The following is a 27,550-nucleotide window of genomic DNA, read 5'->3' as shown; positions in this document are numbered from 1 at the left end:
TTCTCCTCCTTGACTCCCTTACTCTTCCCTCCCCAACCCTCCCCCTACACCCCATTTCCTTTCCCATCGACCCAGCCAGCACCCATAGACCTCACAAACCCTGTCCAAGATAAGTCCTTCAGGAGTCATGGGTGTGGGACTGTCTCTGGATTCCCACCTTAAGAGGAGATATCAGTTAAAAAGAACCTGAGAAACCCTGTTCTCAGACCCCACCCCTCAGGATCACTGAAACGGGAAGAAAAGGGGGTGAATATTTTTATAAGAAGAAAAATCTGCCGGGGACAGTGGCCCATACCTGTAATCCCAGCACTTTGGGGGGCCAAGGTGGGCAGATCACCTGAGGCCAATAGTTCGAAACCAGCCTGGGCAACATGGCAAAACCCTGTCTCTACTAAAAATACAAAATTAGCCAGGCGTGGAGGCACACACCTGTTGTCCCAGCTACTCGGGAGGCTGAGGCAAGAGAACTGCCTGAAACCAAGAGGCAAAAGTTGCAGTGAGCGGAGACTGTGCCACTGCACTCCAGCCTGGGAGACAGAATGAGACTCCATCTCAAAAAGAAAGGTGGGAGGGAGAAGAAAAATAGTATTGTGCTTTAAATTGGAGGGTTGTTTGACTGCTTTCGGTTTGAAAATGAACCTAAAAGAATGTTAATGAACAAACAAATGTGTGAGGAGCACCTACTGTGAGAGACAGCACCATCAAATAAAGATAATAATAGCTGGGGAGGCCCAATTTCATCAGAGTCCTAGAAATTGTTATCTCTAAACTTCTGAGATCAAAGCAAAAGACTGTTCCTAATCTCAACAGCGGTCTCTTCACAGCAAAGGGCTGCCTCGATCTGTTCACTTCCTCACCTCCCTGAGACCTGAGGTCCAGAAAGAAGGACTTGTTCTCAGAAGAGGGCAGAGAGAGATAAGAGACCAGATCACCCTCCACCATCCCAGGCAAGTTTGGGAACAGTCTGGCCTTATCTTGAGCACAGTTTCAAGAAGATAACTTAGCAGGGATTTGGGAGGTGAAAGAGATAGAATCTGCATGTTAAGCAACTTATGTTGATCTAGCCAAAAGGGTTTGATTTAAAATATATTTGTAGAGAAACAACCAGTTTGCTTCACATTCATAATTGTAATTATTAAAACTGTACACATCTGCCTATAATTGGAATTGTGGAACTTGAGAGAAGGCCACCTCCAAGCAATGTCACATGGGTCTATCTCAATTAGGTTTGGTAAATATATCAGCCAACGACCACTCAATTTTCTGAGAGCTACAGAATGAATCTCACAAAACGCCCAAGTGAACCTGCTTTGGCATACTGAAGTGCAAAACTCTCCTAAGTTGCAGCTCTTCCATTTTAAGATTAAACTTACCAAACATCAGACTGCTTTTTTTGAAAGGGAAAAAAACCTCCTGATTAAATCAAATCTTACTCCTGGTAATTCTAGTTAATTTGAAACATGGCTTAAGTAGATTTATTTAAACCAAATTCTTTCAAAGAAAGAGAAACTATTAAGAGGCAATCATAATAGCTAAAATCACCTTTGAAAAAAAAAAAGTAGGTAATGCCTTTGAAGAAAAGAAGGTTCAAAGAGCTTTCAAGTTACAAAAAAGACAGGAGTTGGAAGACCTTTGATCTAAATTGCCCAACCCAGGGGCAAGAAACCTCACAACACACTGGGCCTTCATCTCTCCCTCCATGCCTTCCGGAAATGCGGTTCTTTCTCAACAAAATGCAGTTCCCACCAGCCCTCAGGGGTGGTCTAAGGTCTCTCTCAGGGCAGGTGTGAGGTAGGATTCCTCAGTTTCCACTGCTCAGGAGAGAACTGGCAACCAAACTGGCATCTTTAACAAAGGGAAATCCAATGGTCACTGCCTCCTTTCTAGCAGGTGCAGGCATCCTGCTTTCTGAAGGGGCCGATTTTGTCCCAAATACCTAAAATGTCTTTGTAGTGCCCATCCAGCCATTGCTAGCAGAGAGGTGATGACTCTGAGGGATTTGAATAAAATGGTTCCTGGCACCCAAAGAGTGACCATAACATGCAGCAAGAGGGGAAGGGGCGGGCTCTGATTTAGGTGTGTAATTTCCTCACTTGACTGGACAGGTCTCCTCTAAGAGGTTCTATTATTCAACCAATCCGTGAGCCCCTTATAAATGCATCCACTGATTGCAGCAGTGAAATGATTGGTTTTTCTAGAATCCCCTGAGCAAACGTCCAACCAATAAAAAGGTCTGTGCATTTCACCATTGCTTATTCCACAAGATAGTTCTGTCAGTGGTCACCTAGGGCTACCACTTAAGGAGAAAGCAGAGAGACCAAGCACAGAGGAGACAGACGGCCAAGAGGGAAGGGAAGAAACAGGATGAACAATGCCCACCTGAGATGTGGAAACTCCGTCTGCACCTTACACGACTCACCAGCCTCAGTCTTTTTGAGACGAAGTCTCGCTCTGTCGCCCAGGCTGGAGTGCAGTGTCACGATCTTGGCTCACTGCAACCTCCACCTCCCAGGTTCAAGCGATTCTCCTGCCTCAGCCTCCTGAGTAGCTGGGATTACAGGCGCGCGCTACCACGCCTGGCTAATTTTTGCATTTTTAATAGAGACGGGGGTTTCACATGTTAGTCAGGCTGGTCTTGAACTCCTGACCTTGTGATCCACCTGCCTCGGCCTCCCAAAGTGGGATTACAGGTGTGAGCCACCGCACCTGGCCTATTCTAACTTTTATTGTCATATAAATACTGCTGTTACAAAGTGTGTTCTCTTACAGTCTCTGGTGCTGTTAGGACAACTCTATCACTGTCACCTCCACATTTTCCAAAGAACAGTTACAGGGAACCTAAAACAAAAAACTCCTTCTTCCATTCCCTACCCCACACCAGGAGGCCCCTTTGTTTAACACTCCAGATCTCGGAAATGAGGACCAGAGAGACTTCCTGCAAGCATTTCAACACGAGTGCCTTGTTTTCCAGCTTCTGCACTTGGCCCCTCAAGACAACTAAAATGCAATAGTAAAACAATTTAACAAAAAGAAAATCAGCCAGGCATGGTGGCTCATGCCTGTAATCCCAGCACTTTGGGAGGCCAAAGCAGGCAGATCACCTGAAATCAGGAGTTCGAGACCAGCCTGGCCAACATGGTGAAACCCCATCTCTACTAAAAATACAAAAATTAGCCAGGTGTGGTGGTGGGCACCTGTAATCCCAGCTACTTGGGAGGCTGAGACAGGAGAATCTCTTGAACCCGGGAGGTGGAGGCTGCAGTGAGCCGAGATTGCACCACTGCACTCCAGCCTGGGCAACAGAGGGAGACTCCATCTCAGGAAAAAAAAAAAAAAAAAAAAAGAGAGAGAGAAAAGAAAAGAAAAAGAAAATTCTTTGAATTATCTAAGAATCTTCTAAGAATAGATTCTTCTAAATGCTTTTGGGGAAAAATTGGTTTCCTCTTCATGATTAACTTTCTAATAATAAGTGTATCCATCAACACCTATCAGTGGTGTTTAATTATCCAGAGTCTGTGCATCCTCTTGCCCGGCACTGAACTGGGAGCTGACTGTAATCCCAAAATATCTAATAAGTCATTTTAATGATGTGTTTTGGAGAATCTTGTAATGACTTTCAGCATTCATCAAACAAAAGTTCCTTCTTGGGCATAAAAGTTAAATTCACAAAGTCCTATTGATCCTTCTCTTTTCCCCTCATATAAAGTCTTTTCAAGCCATTGAGGTGAAAGAAATTACTTGCATTTGAGGTGGGAGAAAAAAGAAAAGAGAGGAATAAAAGATGGTGCCATCTAATATCTGGATAAAAAATGATGCCCTGAATTCTGCCCAGAGCGACCACAGAGGGAGAAAATAACAACAACAGAACCACCTGAATTAATCTAGAAAACGAGTCGTGCAGTGAATTTGCTATGGACCCTGAATTATGAACCAATTATGATGCCCCGTCTTGTAGCTTCATTCTGATTGGTTCAGACTTCTAATTATCCCTTTGTGGGGACTTCTCTGCACAGCTCCCATTGTACCAACGCTGAATAAAGATTGTATTAAAAAGAGAAGGTCAATTGCATTCTCCCTTACTTTAGGCATCCCTGCATTCACCGAGAAGTGGAATGAGATATGGTGAAGCTATGGGAAGCATTTCTAAGCCAAACTACCTTTCACTATTTTTAAGATGTTTTCCGGTTAATCCAAATAAAAATAAATTCTACAAAAGGTCAGCTCCATCTGAATTTATGGAGAAGCTATAGTTTGAATGAGACAAGGAAACAAATGACCCGTTTTGAAAACCACTATTAAATATCGGAGGTAAAAGAAGATAATCTAGAATATTGTCTGGATATTAGAGATAGACCATGGATAATTTTCAAAGTTGAGAACTGACAACACAACATTTAAAAGATACTTTTGCTTTAAAAAAAAAAAAGTCATACCAATCAGCTTGATATTATTGTCTTCATCTAGTAGCAAATTCTCTATCTTCAAGTCTCTGAAATAAACAAAACCACACAACATTTCAGATAAGCATTCGAAATAATGGAATTACATTTTGCTTCTGAAGGGAAATGAACTGTTTTTAGAGCCACTTCTAACCAACCCATAAAGCTTTCTGCCAAAACTCAATCAACAAGTAAATATTTAAAAGACATGATATATTAATAATTAATTGCTGTAGACTATAAAAGCTGAAGAATTTCAGAGACGACAGAGAGCAAAGAGGACAGAAGGGATCATGAAAAGTTTCTGGAAAAAGCAACACCTAAACTGGAACCTGGAAGTTAAGCAGAACCAGGGTGTGGGGAAAGAGGAACATATCACTCAAGATGGCACAGCCTAAGCGGCCAGGGAAATATTTCATACGAATGTGGCTCTGGGTTGGTGACACTATGAGCAACATCAGATTTGGGGAAGCAATTAAAAAAAAAAAAAAAAACATGAGGCCGGGCACGGTGGCTCATGCCTATAATCCCAGCACTTTGGGAGGCCAAGGTGGGCAGATCACCTGAGGTCGCGAGTTCGAGACCAGCCTGACTAACATGGAGAAACCCCATGTCTACTAAAAATATAAAATTAGCTGGGCATGGCAGTGCATGCCTGTAATTCCAGCAACTCGGGAGGCTGAGGCAGGAGAATCGCTTGTACCCAGGAGGCAGAGGTTGCAGTGAGCCGGGATTGCACCATTGCACTCCAGCCTGGGCAATAAGAACGAAACTGCATTTCAAAAAAAAACACGTGAAAGCCAACTTAATTGATGAGTCCAGTGACCTCCATGTTTGGAGCCCAAGGGTCATAACAAACTAGCAGGTGATGATAAGTTAATCTATTTAGCAGGCAGATATTATCTTGGGCAATAATAGACTCCAAAGATGTTGGTGTCCTAATTCCTGGTGTCACGTCCGAGAATATGTTAACTTTACAGAGCTAAAGGGAATTAAGTTCCAGATGGAATGAAGATTGCTAATCAGATAATGGGTGATGCCATGCATTGACACTGAGGTGACGGGAGGAGGTGGAAGGGAGAAATGAGCCCAGGGTCATGTTGAGTGTGAGGTGTCTCTGGTGTCTGTGCCTGCGACTGTAAGCTCCTAGAAGGCAGGAAACATGTCTGCCCTGCTTCCCATTGCACCCCAGTACCTTTGCACATTCCAGGTACTTGGTAAATACCAATGAATCCAGATTACCAGTGAGATCATTTGAGATTTCAGAAGCAGAAGTATTTATGTGGGCAAAAGGATGTACTTGGACATCAAAACCATCTAGGTCAATTATTATCGGCTCTGGCATCTTAAATTGTAGCCTGCCAATGCAGGCATACCTTGAATGTTAACTATGTAAAAACACTCTTACACACACACACACAGACACACACACACACAAACACACGTTCTCTTCCACTGTTTTTAAACATACCATTCTTGGTCCAGCTTTTATTTTCTCACTTTTGAATAGAGATAGGCAAGAGAAATGTTTGTTTTTCCTCTTATCTCTATTGTAGGGAATTGAATGGCATAATCATGTTAAAACAAAAACAGCAACTGATACACTACGTCAATGTCTGAAACAAAAAGGAGCGGTAGCTAGCACTGGCTGTGGCAAACAGGACAGCAGTGCCCCACTTAACAGGGACAGCTGCTCACGGCTCGGTCCCGGCACTGCCAGCTCACCTCATTCTACAGAAGAAGCCAAAGGTCTGGATTTGATCTCAATTTTTAAACGTTGGCAACAAACTCATATTTAAAACAACCATAACCCCAACCTTGTAGGCTACCAGTTTTCAACCTCAATATGGGCAGACGCTGAAGCCTTGAAAGGATATGAGATTGTGAAGGTGAGGGCAGAGAACTGGTGCAGGGGAAAGACCAACAGGCTGGTGGGGAACACTGGCACTCACAGCAAACTGGGAAAGAACAGTTGCGGGTGTGGGCAGGGGTTATGTCAGCCAGGCTGTTGTCACAGGAAGGGCAGGACTATAAGATGGTAAGAATTAAGGAGTCAAATGCAGAAAAAAAAGGTGAACTCTAAAAAGTGTCCAACAGATTCAAAGTTGCCAATAGCCTTAAGGCTGGGCGCTGGCTGAGAAGGAAGATCCATGTTCAAACTGGGGATGTAAACAGACATTCCCCAATTCAATGCGCCCACCAATGGGAAGAAGAATTACATACTCTCCCTTCACTCCAAATGAAACAATATACAGAATACTTCAAAACTGTATCTGCCTTTTAAAGATATCACATGTGTCCAAATACAGGGTGACTCCAAATATACAGTGATATCCTCGCTTTTCCAACAGGAAGACTTTGTCCCTCAGTAAAAGGTTTTTGGAAAACACAAATGTATAATTTTTAGGAATGCAATAGAATTATTAAATGACTGTTGATACTACTTATCTTTGAAGCTGCATCCTCCTATTTAAGACCATACATTAAAAGGTTAACAGAGTTAATTTAAGAAATACTGTTTCCACACTGTCACATTTCATGAAACAATTTTATTCAAACTAGTCACAGGCAGAACCAGGATGACTTTTTGAGTCATTGTGCAGTGGTTCAATGTAACACGATCTTTCAGGTGACTGGATATTTGAGATAAAGTATTTTTAAAATTTGCATATGAGGCACTTGCTGGAAATCTTATCCCAAATCATACGCACCCATTTAAAATCTCCATAAATTAACCTCTCAGTGAACTGTTTTGAGACTGGTCTCTCAAACTCTCACAATCAAGAGGCCGTATCTCTAGAAGTTATTATTAAAGCCACATAAATGCTTTTTACCTTCCTTCCTACTGGGTTCCTCGAGTGATTTCTAGAGCACCCAAAGTCATCAGTGAGCCAAATAAAGGTTTATGTGTCTTCTCTAACTAGTACTTTGTTATTGAAAATAAAATACTATGATTGAAATTGTGTCCTTATCATATGAGAGATTTGCAAGGAAGGACTCTGTAAGGCACTTCCTCTTTTCTGAAGATACTGAAGATGTAATATCAGCCTGACTTCTATTCAAGCATATACGGTAATTCCAAAACACACACATGCATACACAAAATAGTATGCCAGCAATATCCCAAACTGTGACTCCATGAACCATGATTATAAACAGCAGCGCTCTCTACACCTAAAGGAAGGCCACAGTTTGTTTCAAACGAAATTAAGCCTCTTTGCCTGGGAAGAACGGAAGCCACACTAAGGCATTAAAGGAGAAATTTGGTTCAGAACAAATACTGTGGGGAAAAACATCCTAAAGAGGCGAAGTAAAAGATAGCAACTGCCAAGAACAATAAAACTAAGTTGGGTAATTCTGGGGCCACAAAAGCCTAGAGAACAACCACAATGATTAGAAGAATGATATAAACAAAAGACCAAAAATAAGAGAAAATGCCAAAGAAAAAAAATACCCACTTTTAAAATCTAGGAAATGTCCTAAAACTAGGGCAGGACATATTAAAAATAATTATTAGGTGAACTGAGAAAAAAATAAAATCAGTTCAAAGTCACTATCTTCCCACCCGTAGCATCCCATTATAACCAACTCCCATCCCCTAAGAAAAATGCACAGAATAAACCTGGTTAACCTGGGTTATTTGTCCAGATTTCTAAAAGGTTTCAGTGACAACCAATCCAACTGCTTAAAGGTTCCATGGCTAGTTAATGGGAGGGTGAGCTACTTCTGTCTCTGTCCGAAAGATCAGTGTACTTACCCACGCAAAAGAAAAGAACATTCAATAGCCTTTGGCTTTATTTACTTCCACTTCCTGCTTTGTCCTTTGTAACTTATCCAGTAGAAAGAGGGAGAACCCTTTCCTCCAGACTTTAGGACAAAAGGCACTAAAATCTCATTTTTTAAAATAGCTTTTACCTAGGTATTTACCCAAATGAGTGGAAAACTTATGGACATAAATATTTATAGCAGTTTCAATCATTCTTTCCCCAAACTGGAAGCACCCAAGATGTCCTTCAGTAGCAGAATGGATAAACAAACTTTGGCACATCCAAACAATGGCATATTCAGTGATAAAAAGAAATAAGGTCAGGTGCGGTGGCTCACACCCGTAATCCCAGCACTTTGGGAAGCTGAGGCAGGTTGATCACCTGAAGTCAGGAGTTCAAGACCAGCCGAGCCAAAATGGTGAAACCCCGTCTCTACTAAAAATACAAAACTTAGCCAGGCATGGTGGCACACCCCTGTAAACCCAGCTACTCGCTTGAACCCGGGAGGCGAAGGTTGCAGTGAGCCAAGATTGTGCCACTGCACTCCAGCCTAGGGCAACAGAGTGAGACTCCATCTCAAAAAATAAAAAAGAAAAAGGAAAAAGAAATAAGATATTACAGAATATCTTTTTATCTTCAGTGATAAAAACAAATAAGATACTGAGCCAAAAATGGTGTGATTCACTTGGAAAGACATGGAGGAATGTCAAACGCATACTTTTAATTGAAAGAAGCTAGTCAGAAATGGCTACATACTGTTTGACTCCAACTATATGACATTTTGGGAATCTATGGTGACGGTAAAAAGAGCAGTGGCTGCCAGGGGTTGGGGTGTGGGAGGGAAGAAAGGAGAGATGAATAGGTGGAGTATAGAGGGCTTTTAGGGTGTTGAAATTATTCTTTATGATACTGTAGTGTTGTTACATGATACTGCGCATTTATCAAAATCCATAGAACTGGACATCACAGAGTGAACCCTAAGGTAAACTCAGACCTTAGTTAATAAGACTGTATCCATACTGGTTCATCCATTGTAACAAATGTGCCAGGGGAACACAAGATATTCCTAACAGGGAAAATGAGAGTGGGGGGAAGGTATGCGGGAACTCTCATAGTTTCTATGCAAGTCGTCTGTAAATCTAAAACTGCTCTAAAAAACATTGTCTATAAATTTTTGTAAAAGCAGCTTTTGGATACATTTCCCTTTCCTAAGCAATCCATACTAAGAATGGTACGACTACAACCAAGTGCCTCACTCAGGCAGTTCACTGTGGGACATCCTTAGCCCCCTGAAGTTATGTCCCTGAGTCCATTCAGAACAGTGGGCAACCCAGACGCTCTGCTCAGCTACTCAACAGTGATCAAAGAGGACACAAATGATCCAAAGAGGCAGAAAAATTGAGAGACACCTGGAATAAAAAAGGAAGGGTGAAAATAAATCATTCCACCCAAAAGACACTACAGCGCTATTCACAACAGCAAAGACACAGAATCAACCTAGGTGCCTATCAAAGGTGGACTGGGTAAAGAAAACGGGGTACATATGTACCATGGAATACTATGCAGCCATAAAAAAGAATGAAATCATGCCCTCTGCAGCAACATGGATGCCGCTTGAAGTCATTATCCTGAGCAAATTAACATAGAAATAAAAATCAAATATTGCATGTTCTTCCTTATAAGTGGGAGCTGAACACTGGGTACATATGGACACAAAGACAGGAACAACAGATACTGAGGACTACCAGAGAAGGGTGGGAAAGAGGAGGACGAGGGTTGAAAAACTACCTGTTGGGTACTATGCACAGCACTTGGGTGATGGAATCTGTACCCCAAACCTCAGCATCACGCAATATACCCATGTAACAAACCTGCACAGGTACACCCTGAAGCTAAAATAAAAGTTGAAAGTTTTAAAAGGGGTGAATTTCTTAATAAGGTTTCAGTGTTCGTGTATTTTTTTTTTTTTTTTTTTGAGACGGAGTCTCACTCTGTCGCCCAGGCTGGAGTGCAGTGGCATGATCTCAGCTCACTGCAAGCTCCGCTTCCTGGGTTCATGCCATTCTCCTGCCTCAGCCTCCTGAGTAGCTGGGACTACAAGTGCCCACCACCGCGCCTGGCTAATTTTTTGTATTTTTAGTAGAGACAGGGTTTCATCGTGGTCTCCATCTCCTTACCTCGTGATCCGCCCGCCTCGGCCTCCCAAATTGCTGGGATTACAGGCGTGAGCCACCATGCCTGGCCTCAGTGTTCGTGTATTATAATGGACCTTTAAAAAAATACGAGCAAGCCTCTATTATCCAGAATACTGGCTCTATCAGAAAACCACCTTGTAGTCCACGTGAAAAGCCTGATGTTTACTTTAGCTCCATCCCAAGAGCAAAACATTTGGCTCTGCTGAGTGTGAGATGTGCTTTATGGGAAGGAAGGTGAAGGGCAGGCTGGTCAGCACATGACGATGGGGTGAGGGAAGCAGAATGCCCACTTCACGTGAATGGTCCTTGATCTGATTAACTTCTTTCATGGAGGGGAGAGGGAAGCGGGAGGATCTTCCTTCAGTCCCGCCGTCTGAAGAGTTCCTCCTGTGGCATATAAACTGGAAATTCAGTGTTAACTTTTTTTTTTTTTTGAGATGGAGTCTTGCTCTGTTCCCCAGGCTGGAGTACAGTGGCACAATCTCAGCTCACTGCAGTCTCTGCCTCCTGGGTTCAAGCGATTCTCCTGCCTCAGCCTCCCGAGTAGCTGGGAGTACAAGTGCGAACCACCATGCCCAGCTAATTTTTTGTATTTTTAGTGGAGACGGGGTTTCACCATGTTGGCTAGGATGGTCTCAATCTCTTGACCTCGTGATTCACCCACCTCAGCCTCCCAAAGTGCTGGGATTACAGGTGTGAGCCACTGCACCTGGCCCAGTGTTAACTTTTAACTGAGAACAAATGTGAAGGAGAAGAGACTGGCCCTGGGATAGATGGGAAGTTGCTTTTTCTTGGCCAATGGGCCTTCAAAGAGGAGCTAGGAGAAGCAACAAAGGGGTGTGGCTCAAGGCACAGAAGGCAGTGCAGGGCCAGGCATCGTGGCCCACACCTGTAATCCCACCACTTTGGGAAGCTGAGGCAGGTGGATCACCTGAGGTCAGGAGTTCAAGGCCAGCCTGGTCAACATGGTGAAACCCCATCTCTACTAAAAATACAAAAATTAGCCGGGTGTGGTGATGGGCGCCTGTAGTCTCAGCTACAGGCTGGAGAGGCTGAGGCATGAGCATCGCTTGAACCTGGCAGGTGGAGGTTGCAGAGAGCTGAGATTGCACCACTGCACTCCAGCCTGGGGCATAGAGCGAGACTGTATCAAAGAAAAAAAAAAAGAAGGCAGCGCAGGAGGATGGGTTGGTGAGGACAGTGCTGGGGGTGAGGATGCAGGGGTGCAGAGGATGTCTTGGGAACAACAGGCAGCACCGATATACCAACCAGAAGCCACGGTGAAGCAGGAGCAGGGAGCTCAGCAGAGAAGACGAGCTCACTAGAGAGACAGTGGCGTGGGTTCAGAAGGCTTCAGGACCCTTCTCTGCTCATTAGGCAGTTCCAGGGAGAAATGCTCAAAGGGGACCCATCACAGCAGACAGATCAGATGTTGAGATAAGTGCAGGGTGTTTTTACAGATATCCGGAAAGGACCTAAGGGGAGAAGACTCCTCCACACCCTCTAGGTATCACCTAATCACAGTCCTTTGTTTGAAGTTCTTTCAAAAGCACAAGCAGGCAAACAGGCCATGACTAACCATTCAAGGTTCCCCCACAGCCTACCAAGCAACCCCTTCCCCTCCCCTCCAGCCACCCACCCAGACTTTCCTTGCATCTCTTTCAAGATGGTCAGTTGGAAGGTTTTGAGACTGGCTGCCATAAACTGAGTCACTGCCCTCCAGGACAGAGGGTGCAAGGGAGGAAAGTCAGGGAGGGTCCTGTTGCCATGACAAACATACAGGTGCTCCCCCACCCCTGGGGGCAGAAAGGCAGCTGCTCCAACTCTGTGGAGCAAACAGGCAGACAGGAGCAGTGCTGGGGAAGTGGAAATCAGGAGTGTGTGTGGGTGTGTGTTTACGCCTGAGTGTGTAAGTACACATGAGCTTGTGTGGGCACATTGCAAGTGTGAGCACATGTTCATGTGACTATGTGCATGTATGTGCGTGCACATGGGGGCGAGCATGAGTGTATGTGTGTGGGTGTGTTGCATATACACGTGTGTGAGCTCTCATGTGTCAGTGTGCACCCTGTGCATATGGCCGTGGGCGTGTGTGTGTGTGTGCGCGTGTGTGTGTGTGGGCGCGTGTGTGTGTGTGTGTGTGGGCGTGTGTGTGTGTGGGCGTGTGTGTGGGCGTGTGTGTGTGTGTGTGCGCGCGCGTGTGCATGCATCACATGCATCCAGGGTTGTGGGATGGAAGAAGGCAGATGGGAAAAGGCAGTCTCTCCCCTGGGCCTCCACAGGCCATGCCCAGCCCAGGAGGGCTGAGGGGCAGGAACTCAGGAAAGAGCCTGGGGGAGCCGCTCAGGGTTGAGTCCAAAGAACTGAATGGTGTAACACTGAGGCATCAGGACAGGAGGGAAGAGGAGGAGAGCGTGAGACATGGCAGAACCAGTGAACACCCCAAGTGGGGAGGCTAAGCAATGACAGGCAGCCAAGCAAGGGGGCCTGGGGAAGGGAGTAAGGACAGGTGCTGGGGTCTGGCTCTCTCTAATGGACCCGCCAACCAGGCCCGGGCAAGTCACTTAAATTCTCGGAGCTTCTGATTCTCCCCTGGAACCCGGCCATCATGACAAGGGTTACCCAGCAGGGCCACTGGCAGAGGGAAATGCCACAATGGATTCCTGAGGGCTTTGCGGCCACTCCATTTATGAGGTGAGAGGCTGGAGGTAAGGATAATAAAGTGAAAGATTCTAAGACAAGGTGAAGAGGAAAGACTCCAGAAAATACTTATAAGAGGTGATTAATTTGGCCATAAGCAAACAGTATTGGGGGGCATGCCCCCCAGCCCAATGAAAGGTAAGAGAGAAGGGGCCCAGGGAAGGATAGACCCAACTCAGACAGGATTAAGTTGGATGGAAAAAGTTTTGCCTACAGGGATGGTCACAAGATGGATTTTAATAATAAACTAAGAATAAAGCATCCCAAACTCCCCAAGCACATAACTCCCCAAGGCAACAGGCATTTTGCAGGGAACATGATTTTTTTTTTTTTTTTAGTTAGGTCTTATCTTCAAAAGCACTGTATTAAAAGCAAATGATGTGCAAATTCTTGATTTATTTACAATATGGGTATTTTGGTAAAATACACGAATAATCTGTTATCCATGAACCTGATTTATTTATTCAAAATGAAACCTTTATTGAGTTCCTGTAATGTTCCAGAAACAAATTCTGTTTATAAAACTGAAAGACCCATTCACTAGAAAGATGCCACTCTACAAATTGTGACCTAAAAAATAAACACATTGACACTAAGTCAATGAAGAAACTCCTTTGAAATTCCAGGGAGAATATGGACTATTCCAGAACATAGGACTGGCTACCAGAAAGCTTCCATCCCAGTGCAAACTCTGACACTAGCTGTATTCATTCAATTTTCCTTCCTTCATTCAACAAAGTCTTACTGTGTGCCCACTGGGCTGAGCACTGGGCTAAGCTATAGCCTGTGCAGAAGCAGATAGAGAAAAGCAACCGCGGGATACGTGCTCAGAAAGAAAAGTAGAGGGTGCTGAGAGTCTATGGCCAGGGGGCGAAGCCTGGAGGGCATCCCAGAGAAGGTGAGCCTGGAGCTGGGACGTGAAGGATGAGTAGAATTCAGCCAAAGCCAACAAGGGTAGTGCAAGCAGAGAACAGCTGTAGGACCCTGAGCATGGAGAACTGTGGGTCTCAGCTTCCTGTGGATAAAATGAATGGGCTAGACTGAGTAGTAATTACAGAGAACATGGACTCAGTCCTTACACAGTGTCTCAGTCTTTAGTACTTTATGCAGATTGACTTATTTAATCCTCACAACAGCCATGTGAAGTGGATAATCCATTTTCCCTGTTGTGTAGCTGTGGAAAGAGAGGCACAAAAGCCTGAGTGATTTGCCCAGCGCCACTTTCGTGTGGTCAAACCAGCATGTGGACAAGGGGGTCAGGCTTTCGTATCAGCGCTGCGGACCACTGTACATCCCAATCCATGAAGCTGTTGGACTGGAGCTTTGCAAGAGCTCACATTTCCAGTGCTATTTTTTTAAACCCAATTAAACACAAAACTTTTGCTGTAACTGGTGCCTCCAGATATGTGCTCGCTCTCAGCAGAAGGCCCTGGGATTCCACCCAGCTCCTGGATGTGAGCAGAAATCGTTCCCTCTCATCTGCTGTCCCCTCCCTCTCCTCTCCAAGAAAACCTGAAAGTTAACAGAACTTCTTAACCCCTCAACCAGCACAGGTTGTGCCTGCTTCTTGTCAGGCCCGAAAGAACAAAGAAGGGCCTCCTGTCTTCCACTGCCTTCCTCTTAAGTGCAGAGAGCCCTTTTCTCCATATTGATGAATGAATAAGGTCATGGCCCTGGGAGCCACGGTGTTGACACACATCCGAGCTCAGGCTTGGGCTCCCTTTGATCATGTGTCTCTTTCTCCTGGTCCTGCAGCCTGGTGGCTTTTCTCTTCCTGCTTAGGGATGGTGGTATTGTATTACCCAGTTGTGTTTTATCTGTATAGTTTGATTGGACTTTGTTATTTTGAATGAACACATGAATCTCAAATTAGCCTCTCAGCAGAATCGGCGTTCTTGGTGATTCACGTTAAGAGTTGATGCTCTATATACAATAGGCAAATCATCAGATTTTGGCATCCTGCTGGGTGAGCACGTTTAGGGGAAGGAAAAACAACTCGTTATATTTTAGAGAAGCTTAGACAATTCTAAAATAGAATAATAAAGAAGTTAGAACACACTCTACCTTTGTAAAAATGAACAACAGCCCTAGACACAGAGGCTGTGGCAAGTCCAATCTAATAGGAAGCTCTCTGCCAGCAAAGTGAATCTGCTTTATACATGCTTAGTTCCTTTGTTTAAAAAAAAAAAAAAAAAAACCTACTTGTCATATTTATTGTTTCTTTTAAATGATGTTTAAGTAGTTCTGGAAAGATAAATATTTCGATTTAATGCCACAGGAAATGAGGGCTCTGCTAGCATTAAGTTGATTATGACATAACAACATAATATCAGCCTAATCAGGAACTGCATTTTTAAAGCATCCCCTAACACACACACACACACACACACAACCAAAAGCCCCTTAAATCACTGTACACATATAGCCACAAAAAATCATCCTGAATCCTTTTGCATCATCCAATGTATTTACTCAGAAATCTTCCCACCAGGGACTCCAGGGCCTCTCTGAAATGCAATACTCTCTTATTCATTTGAAAAATCTAACCTCAAAATAATGTATGAAATTCATTCCACCTTTGCAGCATAAAGGAGAAAATTCTTTATGAGAAAGGGCTCAAGTAAAGAACATACCAGTGGTCAGCTGAAATACGAACACCCAAAATTAGTGGTATAGAGTCTTTGAAAGTCAAGACATTCCGTTAAAGCCACTATGAATATATTCTAAACAAGCATTTTAATGTGAGGTCTCAACCACCTAATCACCTATGTTAGTGTGCGGTGACACACATTAACATGATTTTTAGAGGGAAAAGTGAAGAAAACTTCCTAAATCGTCCCCGTATTTCCAATCTTCTCTAACTTTAAAAGATCTGAGCCCTTGCCATTATTGGATTATAAATATATTCCTGAGGAGAGAGAGGCAAAAGTAGAAAAAGCTGGAGATCAGAGAAAGAAAAAGTATACCATCTTTGCTATCAAAACATTATTAAATTCATTGCTTTGACATTCTGACAGTAATTGCGCTGAGAGGGATTGGATTTTGTTAAAATTACTTTAAAAGGGCTGTTGAGAATTTCCTGCAGGAGAGGCCAGTGTACAAGGCGCAGCTTCCACTTGGTTTTCTTTGTTGTTCTCACGATCCTGAGAAGCTCGGTGCTCATCTTCTTTTTGACAGCACAAAACCCTTGGAAAAAACACCCCGAGTACCACAAAAAGATCTGCCGCTTGCAGTCCCTGGTTCTATTTTCCACTGTGACCTGCGGAGTCGGTAATCCAAGCTGATTCACTTGTGAGGTTTCTGCCTTTGTCATCTTAATAAACAAAGACAGAGCCAGGCACACTTATGACTATCATTTTCCTAATAACAGCAGCGCTATGACACCTCAGGCTACCCAAGGGTATTGTTGGGAAGAGCCAAAAATAGCGTGATTCACTTACCATTTCTGAATGTTCTCTTCCTTGCTAATCTAAGCCCAAAGAGTTCTAACGAAGGGTGATCTCATGACAACATGCATGACTAAGAATACGTATGTGAAGAGGTGCGCTCACCTCAGTGAGGCGGAAATGATTGGCCTGAATGGTGCCCACCAAAGGCTGGCTCTAGAAAAGGCCTGGACAGTGGTCCTCCCCTGGGTTTAGACATGAGAGGGCAGAACATCCCACGGCACCAATCCCATTAGTAAGGAGGCAGCTCTCTCTACCTTGGAAGTCTAAGTTCTATTAAGTAAAGGCCTGGAGCTGCTTTCATCACTGATCAGAAAATAAATGGCTTTTTTTTTTTTTTTTTTTTTTAGACGAGTCTCGCTCTGTTGTCCAGGCTGGAGTGCAGTGGCGCGATCTCGGCTCACTGCAAGCTCCACCTCCCAGGTTCATGCCATTCTCCTGTCTCAGCCTCCGGAGTAGCTGGGACTACAGGCATCTGCCACCACGCCCAGCTAATTTTTTTCTATTTTTAATAGAGACGGGGTTTCACTGTGTTAGCCAGTATGGTCTCAATCTCCTGACCTCATGATCTGCCTGCCTTGGCCTCCCAAAGTGCTGGGATTACAGGCGTGAGCCACCGCGCCCGGCCCAAAAATAAATGGCTTTCATGGCTGGGCACGGCGGCCCACACCTGTAATCCCAGCACTTTGGGTGTGGCTGAGGAGGGTGGATCATTTGAGGTCAGGAGTTCAAGACCAGCCTGAGCAACATGGAGAAACCCCATCTCTACTAAAAATACAAAAAACAGTTAGGCATGATGGCACGTGCCTGTAATCCCAGCTACTTGGGAAGCTGAGGCAGGAGAATCTCTTAAACCCGGGAGGCGGAAGTTGCAGTGAGCCAAGATTGTGCCACTGCACTCCAGCCTGGGCGACAGAGCGAGACTCCATCTCAAAAAAAAAAAACAAAAAAGAAATAAAGAAATAAGAAAGAAAGAAAGAATAATGGCCTTCAAACAGATAGAGCTAGATTATCATTATTAAAATTAAAATTAGATTTATCATTAAATGTTGAATTTTTTTAAAATATATGTTTCCTCGAAAGGATAAAGAAAGCTGACCTATGACCCAGCAATTCCACTCCTAAGAGTGGAGTTTTCTGAGAAGTGAAAACAGCGCTCATAGCAGTATTACTAGTCAAAGTGTGGGAACAACTCAAATGGATCAGCCAACTGTGGTATATCCATACATGGAGTATTACGCAGTCATAAAAAGGAAGGAGACACTGACACATGCTATAACTTAGACAAACCTGAAAAACATAATGCTACATGAAAGAAAGCAATCACAAAAGACCGTGTATTATATAATTCCATTTATATGAAATGGCCAGAATAGGCAAATCCATAGACACGGAAAGTAAATTAGTAGTTGCCAGGGCTGGGGGAAGAGGGAAATGGGGAGTGACTGCTAATGGGTACAGGGTTTCTTTTGAGGGGGGTAATAAAAATATTCTAAAATTAGAAGGTGGTGATGGTTGCACAACTCTGTGAATACACTAAAAAACCCTAGATTATACACTTTTAAATGGTGACTTTTATAAGTTTATTAATTTAAAAATATTTTAACATATATGTGCACACATGTGTGCATGTTTATATATATACACACACATAAATATGTCATACCTCAATCTTGCTTTTTAAAATAAGCACCAATTAAAAATGATTTCTAGGCCGGGCACGGTGGCTCACACCTGTAATCCCAGCACTTCGGGAGGCCGAGGAGGGCGGATCACCTGAGGTCAGGAGTTCAAGACCAGCCTGACCAACATGGAGAAACCCCATCTCTACTAAAAAGAAAAAATTAGCCGGGCGTTGTGGCACATGCCTGTAATCCCAGCTACTAGGGAGGCTGACACAGGAGAACCGCTTGAACCTGGAAAGTGGCGGTTGCAGTGAGCCAAGATTGCGCCATTGCACTCCAGCCTGGGCGACAAAGCAAGACTCAGTCTCAAAAAAAAAAAAAAGAAAAGAAAAGAAAAAAAGATTTCTGGTTGTTTTCAATAACCCAGAGTAATTATTGATCATAATTCCACAAAGGAAGAACCATGCATTTATTGGTGAAGCCAACACTCCCTTGGAGGAAAAGAGGGAGCTTTTATTTCTTTAAATTCGTTTGATTTTATTTTCATACAGTACTAAAAGCAGGCACCCACCACCAATGGCAACATTGCTAAGAACGCTGTTTCCATTCACTTTCTTTGTAGAGCCCCTTCCTAGGAAACAACAGGCTATTAAAAACAAGCTTGATTTTCCTAACTATTTGCAAGACTGGTTTGGTTTGTGGAAAACACTCCTTGATTTCAAAGGCAAGTTCAAAATTCGAATGGTGATTCAATTTCATTGAATAAAACAGCTATTGAGTGGCTACTATGTGTAAAGCAAAGACAATGAAAGCACCATCATCCCTAGCACTAATCTCATGCCATTTTAACACTGGCTCTTTCAGGCACCTAAACAACTGGTCTCATGACTATGCAAACAAGAAGAAAAGCAGCTAACACTTACCTGATGCCTACTAGGTACCAAACACTGTCCCAAGCTCTTCCCATATATTAACTCATTGACCCTTACTCCAACTGAGAGAGAAGTCTTATAATTATTCCCATTTTACAGATTAAGAGACCGAGGCTCAGAGAGATTAAGTAACTTGCCCAGGGTCACATAACTGTTACAGGGCAGAGCCAGGTTGCAAGCCCAGTCACTCTGGCTTCAGATTCTACTCTTTTAACCCTCACACTGGCATTAACCCAATTCACAAAACAATTCCACGGAATAAAAATACAGAAAAATTCCCAGCCTGGCCAACATGGTGAAACCCCATCTCTACTAAAAATACAAAAAAATTTGCCGGGCGTTGTGGTAGGTGCCTGTAATCCCAGCTACTTGGGAGGCTGAGGCAGGAGAATCGGTTGAACCCACAAGGCGGAGGTTGCAGTGAGCCGTGACTGCGCCATTGCGCTCCAGCCTGGGCAACAAGAACAAAACTCCATCTCAAAAAAAAACAAATAAATAAAATAAAAATATAGACAAATTGTAAAACAGGCTGCAATTGCTCAGCCTTTCGCAGAGGCTCAGAGGATGCCATAGCCCAGTGCCACCCACAGAGCACACAGTCAGCAATCACCAGCGTGGCCTGGCCCTCACCTGTGGACCACCCCGGCCCGGTGCAGGTGCTCTACGGCGGAGATGAGCTGTCGGATGTATCTGCGGGCTTCGGACTCCTCCAGCCGCTTCTTCTCGTAGATCTTGTGCATCAGGTTGCCCCCAGGGCACAGCTCCATGACCAGGTAGTAGCTGTTTTCCGTCTCTAAAATATCAAGGAGCTGAGTGATATTGGGGTGGCGGATCATCTGCTGGATCTGACCCTCTCGCCGCAGGTTTTTGGTGACATAGGTGTCCTTTTTGGCTCTCTTCTTATCGATGACTTTTATGGCCACCTAAGGAGGAAACAAGAACATGCCTGTTTTCAGACATTACAGACAAAAGCAATTCCTTGACTACTCACAGGAACCCAAGAAAAATGCTAGCTATGTCTCTGCAGAGGAGAAACACCTTATCTAAAACAGCATCAACAGAAAATATATATATACACATTTATATTTATGCATATACCATACACAAACACACACATATACAGGTATAACATTAGGAAAAATCAAAAGGTCCAATTATTAAGGAAGACAATGGAATTTACCTAAGAAAACCTGAATGGCTGTCTGGAAGGCACAGTGCAGGATTAATGTCAAATTTATTTTTCTACAGGATGGGAAGATGAAATAACAATTTCTCTTCCAGCAAAGGGCTCATCCCAGTCCCCCTCAGGACTCACCATCATCTCCCTCCAGGTCTGAGGACCCCCAGCCACTTCAGAAACAGCTAAATCTGCCCCCAATCTTAGTTCCAAGCCATGGCTGGGGGACACTGCCCAAAGATGCAGCACCCCTAGCCTTGCCCCCACCTCTCTCTGCCCTGCACAGGCCCTCAAGCCTCAGGGTCTACCTCCTTCCCTTGATGAATTGCCTCCTAGGGAAACTTGGCCCCCACTGTCAGGACCCAACCTTTGTTGTTACTCAGGATCACATTTCTACTACCCCCAGAAAGCTCCTCCTGGGCCATTCCCCCTACAATCAACTTGTCCTAAGATATAGGGTGGGACGGAGGGAAGAACAGAAGGAAGGATGGAAGAACAAGGGGAAGGGAAGATTGTCTATTCCACCCAAATCCGCATCTGTCCCCCGTCCTCTTTCCTTTAGGGGAAGTCACCTCTCCATTGTATTCACCCTTTTCCTTCCCTTCCCTCCCTCCCTCCCTCCATCCCTCCCTCCCTTCCTTCCTTCCTTCTTTCTTTCCTTCCTCCCTCCCTTCCTTCCTCCCTCCCTTCCTTCCTTCTTTCCTTCCTTCCTTCCTCCCTCCCTTCCTCCCTCCCTTCCTCCCTCCTTCTCTCTCTCCCTCCCCTTCCTCTTTCCTTCCTTTCTTTCTTCTTCTCTCTCTCTTTTTCTCTTTCTTTCTTGACAGAGTCTCTCTGTTGCCCAGGCTGGAGTACATGGTGCAATCATGGCTCACTGAAGCCTCAAACTCCTGGGCTTAAGTGATCCTCCCAGCTAAGCCTCCCAGGAGCTGGGACTATAAGCACACACCACCACGGCTGGCTAATTCTTTTCTTTTTGTAGAAACGGATCTCTCCACGTGGCCCAGGCTGGTCTTGAACTCCTGGCCTCCAGTGATTCTCCCCGTCAGCCTCCCAAAGCGCTGGTGTCAAAGGCGTGAGTCACCACGCCTGGCTGCCCTGTTCCTTCTTTTGTCTTCACTCCCCTCTCTAATGTGATCAGCCACTGACGTCAACACATGATGTCAATGTCTTCTTCCAGCTGTCTCGCCACCTGTCCTTCCTCTCTGTTCCCCTGAACCACCCGTCCGGTTCATTGCAACCACTGCCCCAGTGCCCAGACGCCCTGTCATGAACTGAGACATGAGCACCCCAGGAACACCTTCATACACAGCTATGGAGCCTCCGGGTGCAGGATGAAGTCAGTGGACCTTCCATTTCTTGTTATTTCTCTTTTTTGTAATTACTTTTTGTACCTGTTTCACAATGCACTCAAAATGCATTATATGCAATATGCCATACACAGGTACAAGTACAGAAATAAATAATAAGTAAATAAATACAGATGAATACATGTTTTCAGTGAAGGGCTCAAATATTATTTTGTGGACATACTTCATGATAAAGAAAAAAACAGAAGTCTGAGATCTAATGTACAGCCTGGTGACCAGGGTTAAAATAATGTATTGCACACTTGAAAACTGCTAAGAGGCTGGGTGTGGTGGCTCGTGCTTATAATCCCAACACTTTTGGAGGCCGAGGCGGGTGAATTACTTGAGGTCAGGAGTTCAAGACCAGCCCGGCCAACATGGTGAAACCCTGTCTCTACTAAAAATACGAAAATTAGATGAGCGTGGTGGTGGACGCCTGGAATCCCAGCTACTCGGGAGGCTTAGGCAGGAGAATCGCTTGAACCCAGGAGGTAGAGGTTGCAGTGAGCCAAGATTGTGCCATTGCACTCCAGATTGGGCAACAAGAACAAAACTCCATCTCAAAAAAAAAAAAAGAAAGAAAACTGCTAAGAGGCCGGGCACGATGGCTCGTGCCTGTAATCCCAGCACTTTGGGAGGCCAAGGCGGGTGGATCACTTGAGATCAGGAGTTCGAGACCAGTCTGGCCAACATGGTGAAACCCCATCTCTACCAAAAATACAAAAATTAGCTGGGTGTAGTGGTGGATGCCTGGAATCCCAGCTACTCAGGAGGCTGAGGCAGGAGAATCGCTTGAACCCGGGAGATAGAGGTTGCAGTGAGCAGAGATTGTGTCTGGGCGACAAGAACAAAACTCCACCTCAAAAAAAAAAAAAAAGAAAGAAAGAAAACTGCTAAGAGAGATATTTTTAATGTTCTCAACACACACACAAAACTGACAACCCTGTCAGGTAATGGACACGCCCATGAGCTTGACCATGGTAACCATTTCACAACGTGCTCACTCATCGAAGCCCCACCCTGCACACTGTTAAGCACACGCGGTTATCTGTCAGTTAAGCCTCAATAAAGCTGAAGAAAACCTTAAAAAACAAAAAGAAAACAAAAAAGCGAAAAAGTCCAAACTAAAGGCAAACTTCAAATTAAACAAAATAGTGACGAATCAATAAAAGTCTGGCCACCCCCAGCGTGGACTAAGGCATGGATGTCACCTCCTCCTGAGGCTCCTGCTGGCCTCTTGAATTCATTCTACACTCTGCCTCCAAATCAGCGGGTCTGGAACTCTGATTTCTTGCAGAAGCTCTTGAGGTCTCACTGCTGCCTATGGGAGCACCCAAGCATCTTCTCCATCAGCCCCACCACCACCCGGTCCCAACTCCTCCCAGCTCTCCCTCCTGGCATGTCTTGTCACTCCCTGGGACACGAATTCTATCACTCTCCAGGTACTCCAGCCACCCCCTTCCCCCACTCAAGCCCCCAACCCCAGGTCCTTCAGAGGCTAACCTCCCTTCCAGAGAGATTCCCCTGCACCTTCCTTCCCTACGTCCCTACACAACAGCATCTGCAGTAAGATGTAAGGCAGTCATGGCTTAACGCAGGGACCACTCCCCCTTAACGACACACAGTGCTGCATAAACAGCAAGTGACTAATAGTGACCAACCAACGGAATCACCAAAGCAAAGATGGCTGTAAACAGCATAATGTATTATCTCCTCTATAGAGCCGTGTCTCCTTTTTTTTTTTTTTGAGATGGAGTCTCGCTCTGTGGCCCAGGCTGGAGTGCAGTGGCACAATCTTGGCTCCCTGCAACCTCTGCCTCCCCGGTTCAAGCAATTCTCCTGCCTCAGCCTCCTGAGTAGCTGGAATTACAGGCACCTGCTACCACACCCAGCTAATTTTTGTATTTTTAGTAGAGACAGGGTTTGGCCATGTTGGCCAGGCTAGTCTCAAACTCCTGGCCTCAAGTGATCCACCCACCTCGGCCTCCCAAAGTGCAGGGATTATAGGAATGAGCCATCGTGCCCAGCCCAGAGTCTCATTTTAATAGGGAGGTTCAGGCCCCTAATCCAAAGATAGGAGTAACAAAGAGTCAATCAGCCCCCAAGGGGACCAGACAGGCCAGAAGAGCCCCTGCCATCCACACCTCACAGCATGGGGCCTGCACTACCCCAAGTCAGCTCGGGCGATGCTCGCAGCCCACAGGAGGTAAAGTTACACTCTGGCTGTGACTGGCCCCAAGTAGTTCAAGGGATGCTAAACTAACAGCTTTGTTAACTGTTACCCTCCAAAAACACATAGACACACACATATTTCATATCCATCCTCTTGGGGAGGTGGAGAAAAAAGAATGCTGAAAAGTACAATTAGGCATTGTCTTTGCTCCACTCCGTGTTGCAGCATTTAAAAAATTACACCCTGTGGCAATGAAATTCTTAAAAGTACCGTGAACAAACAAGTCTAAAGGCCCAGCAGTAATACAATCTGCCTTTTTAACAGAGTATACAATTACTGTTAAGATACCTTATTGAGCTCTTCAATTGCCTGTACCAGGTTGAATAATGGCCTAATCTCTGGATCATGTGACTTTATTTGGAAAAAGGGTCTCTGCAGAAGTGATTAAGTGAAGAATTCTGAGATGAGATTAACCTGGATTACCTGGGTAGGCCCTAAATGTCCTCATAAGTGTCCTTATAAAATAGAGAAAGAAGTTTTCACACAAATAAGCAGAGGGGGCAGCCACAGGAGGAAGGAGGCAGACATTGGGGTGAGGGGCCACAAGCCAAGGAATGCTGGCTGCCACTGGAAGCCGGAAGAGGCAGGGAAGGATCCTCCCCTAGAGTCTCTGGAGGGAGCGTGGCCCTGCCAATACTTTTTAAGACTTCTGGCCTCCAGAACTGTGAGAGAATCAATTTGTTACCTTAAGCCACCAGAGTGGTAATTCATTATAGCAGCCACAAGAAACAAATAGCTTCCCTGAAAAAATAAGAAAGGAATCTATCTGATGCCCTTTGGGATGCATTTCCAGGCACAGAGAGACCCTCCTTGGCAGTGGGGAATGACGCCACCTTTCACCGGCAGCCTCTCTCTCCTCCTCACTCTAGCCCTTCAGTGTAGTCTCAGGAGCCTCTGACAATTCCTCGTTGACTCCACCATCCCCTCTGCTCCCCCACGTCCATGAGACCCACAGAAAGCAGAGTCTTCACGAACTCCCTCTCAGGCTCCACTCCCAGGGCTGAACCAGCCCATATCAGGGTTTTACACCTCCATGAGCTATGTCAAAGTAGGACCCTATGAAGCTCCGTAATTGGTTAGCAAGTGTCTACACTGCAGACCCCTCTGAACAGAAAGGACAGCACAGGTGGCTCTTTCCATCAATCTGGACCTCATTATCGCAGTTGTACGATTACAGTCATCCTAACAATTAGTGTTGGTTCCCACATGCCAGGCTTAGGGGTGCATGCTAGGCTTTTCTTTGGGCAGTTCTTCCTGTACCTTCCAACTTCTGCACAAATGCAGTATTTCCAAGCACTTCTCCCCACTCTCTCACTTCTTGCTCTTTCTCTAGCCCATCCTCCTCCCTTTCCTGAAGGTGAAAGGACAAGGCAATGAGGTGATCTATGGTGCTGGGGAAATACTCCCTGGAAACCCCATCCAGCCCCTCAACCTCATACCACTCAGTCCAGCCCCTCATCCTCATACCACTCAGTCCAGCCCCTCATCCTCATACCACTCAGTCCAGCCCCTCGACCTCATACCACTCAGTCCAGCCCCTCATCCTCATACCACTCAGTCCAGCCCCTCATCCTCATACCACTCAGTCCAGCCCCTCAACCTCATACCACACAGTCCAGCCCCTCATCCTCATACCACTCAGTCCAGCCCCTCAACCTCATACCACTCAGTCCAGCCCCTCATCCTCATACCACTCTGTCCAGCCCCTCAACCTCATACCACTCAGTCCAGCCCCTCATCCTCATACCACTCAGTCCAGCCCCTCATCCTCATACCACTCAGTCCAGCCCCTCATCCTCATACCACTCAGTCCAGACCCTCATCCTCATACCACTCAGTCCAGCCCCTCATCCTCATACCACTCAGTCCAGCCCCTCAACCTCATACCACACAGTCCAGCCCCTCAACCTCATACCACCCAGTCCGGCCCCTCAACCTCATACCACTCAGTCCGGCCCCTCATCCTCATACCACTCTGTCCGGCCCCTCAACCTCATACCACTCAGTCCGGCCCCTCATCCTCATACCACTCTGTCCGGCCCCTCAACCTCATACCACTCAGTCCAGCCCCTCATCCTCATACCACTCAGTCCAGCCCCTCATCCTCATACCACTCAGTCCAGCCCCTCAACCTCATACCACTCAGTCCAGCCCCTCCTCCTCATACCACTCAGTCCAGCCCCTCAACCTCATACCACCCAGTCCAGCCCAGGCCTTGGGCCATCGTACCAAGGCCTTCCGTGAAGTGGGCCCAGTGTGGTAAGTCGAAAAATGGCCTCCCAAAGATAGGCCCACATCCTAATCCTTGGAACCGGAAAATGACATCTTTAGGGGGATGGGACTCTGCAGACATGATGAAGTTAGTGGTCTTCAGATGGGGAGGCTGTACTGGATTAACTGGGTGAGTCCTAAATGCCATCCAAAGTGTCTTTAAAAGACGGAGGGGATCAGATAGACAAGCAGAGAAGAAAGCAAAGTGAAGATGGAGACAAGAGAATAATGTGGCCACAAGCCCAGGAGATGCCGGCAGCCACCAGGGGCTGGGAGAAGCAAAGTCCAAGTCTCCCCTTGGGTCTCTGGAGGAAGCATGGCCCTACTGACACCTTGATCTCCAATGAGACTGATTTTGGACTTCCAGCCTCCAGACTGTGAGGGAATCACTTTCTGTTGTTTTAAGCCAAGTTTGTGGTCATTTGTTACAGCAGCTGCAGGAAACTAACACCCCTGGTGTGTGCCCTACCATCATCTGACACCTTGATTCCCAAGTTCTGCCATCAAGGTTCCCTCCATGAAAACCCTGAGCCCTTAAGCTACCTCACCTTGGAGAAGGTTTCCTATTAAGCTCCCTCTCAATTTTCAAATACCAGCTCATTACCAGCTTGTTTTCATCCACCCCCTGACTTACAAGCTCCACGTTGATAATACTGAAATGGAATGCCGTTCTTGATTACACAAAACCATTTAATCGACTTCATCTATAACAACTGAAATGGGGGAAAAAATGAATGGGAAATTAAGGAAAAGTCAATCAGTGATCAGCAAAGGGAGACATCTAATTCAATTTGACAGTAATCAGAGGTTTGCAGGCAAAACAAAGCTAATACTGACTCTAACTGGGTAAAGCCCAATGCAATAATGGATCTCTAGCTGCAAAATAAACTGCTTGAGTCGGGAGAGTTTTACAGAGTGAAATTAAATCTCTGCTATCAAATGGCAGTAAAATAAGCAAGTTTAGCATGTTCCAGGCAACAGGAATGATAGCACCACACCAATCAATGGCTCTTACCAACGCTGCAGGTTCCCCAATTCACTTAAGGATGAGGTCCCCAGCCAGTGCTGCCAGGGAACTCCCAATTCAGTCCAGGGGTGTGTGTGTGTGTGTGTGTGTGTGCACGTGTGTGTGTGTGTGTATGTATGTTTGGGAATGGGAGTTTCAGGAGGGTATCTAAGCCTGGATGTCATCATAAGCACAAGAAAAACAACTTTCTGTCAAAGATCAGTAAAACCGACGCTCATCAACAGATCCAAGCTTCAAGCCTTTTCAAAATTTTACAAAGGAATCAGTTTCCCAAAGATTTCCTCCATTTTTCCAAGAAGATTAGTAGCAAAGTCCTGCAGTGGTGGAAAACTAGTAGAAAGAGAAGAGCACAGTTCCAATATAGGACAGTTGAAAGAGATTATTCCTCAACT

At 45.2% G+C, this 27,550-nt stretch overlaps 1 protein-coding gene across 2 annotated transcripts in view; it reads right to left on the bottom strand.

The window, feature by feature from the left end:
• HUNK (hormonally up-regulated Neu-associated kinase) overlaps window positions 1-27,550 on the bottom strand; it is a 131,646-nt gene that overhangs the window by 59,926 nt on the left and 44,170 nt on the right. For both annotated transcript variants that reach the window (XM_054468491.2, XM_063659622.1), the window contains exons 2-3: window positions 19,735-20,027; window positions 4,434-4,489 (exon numbers count right to left, since the gene is read on the bottom strand). In XM_054468491.2, the coding sequence (XP_054324466.1) occupies window positions 4,434-4,489; window positions 19,735-20,027 (349 nt within the window). The remainder of the gene's footprint in view (window positions 1-4,433; window positions 4,490-19,734; window positions 20,028-27,550) is intronic.

Source organism: Pongo pygmaeus, chromosome 22, assembly GCF_028885625.2.
Source record: "Pongo pygmaeus isolate AG05252 chromosome 22, NHGRI_mPonPyg2-v2.0_pri, whole genome shotgun sequence".
Classification (NCBI taxonomy): Eukaryota; Metazoa; Chordata; class Mammalia; order Primates; family Hominidae; genus Pongo; species Pongo pygmaeus.
The sequence above is the reverse complement of the archived record's forward strand: the minus strand, read 5'-3'. Positions and strand labels throughout refer to the sequence as shown.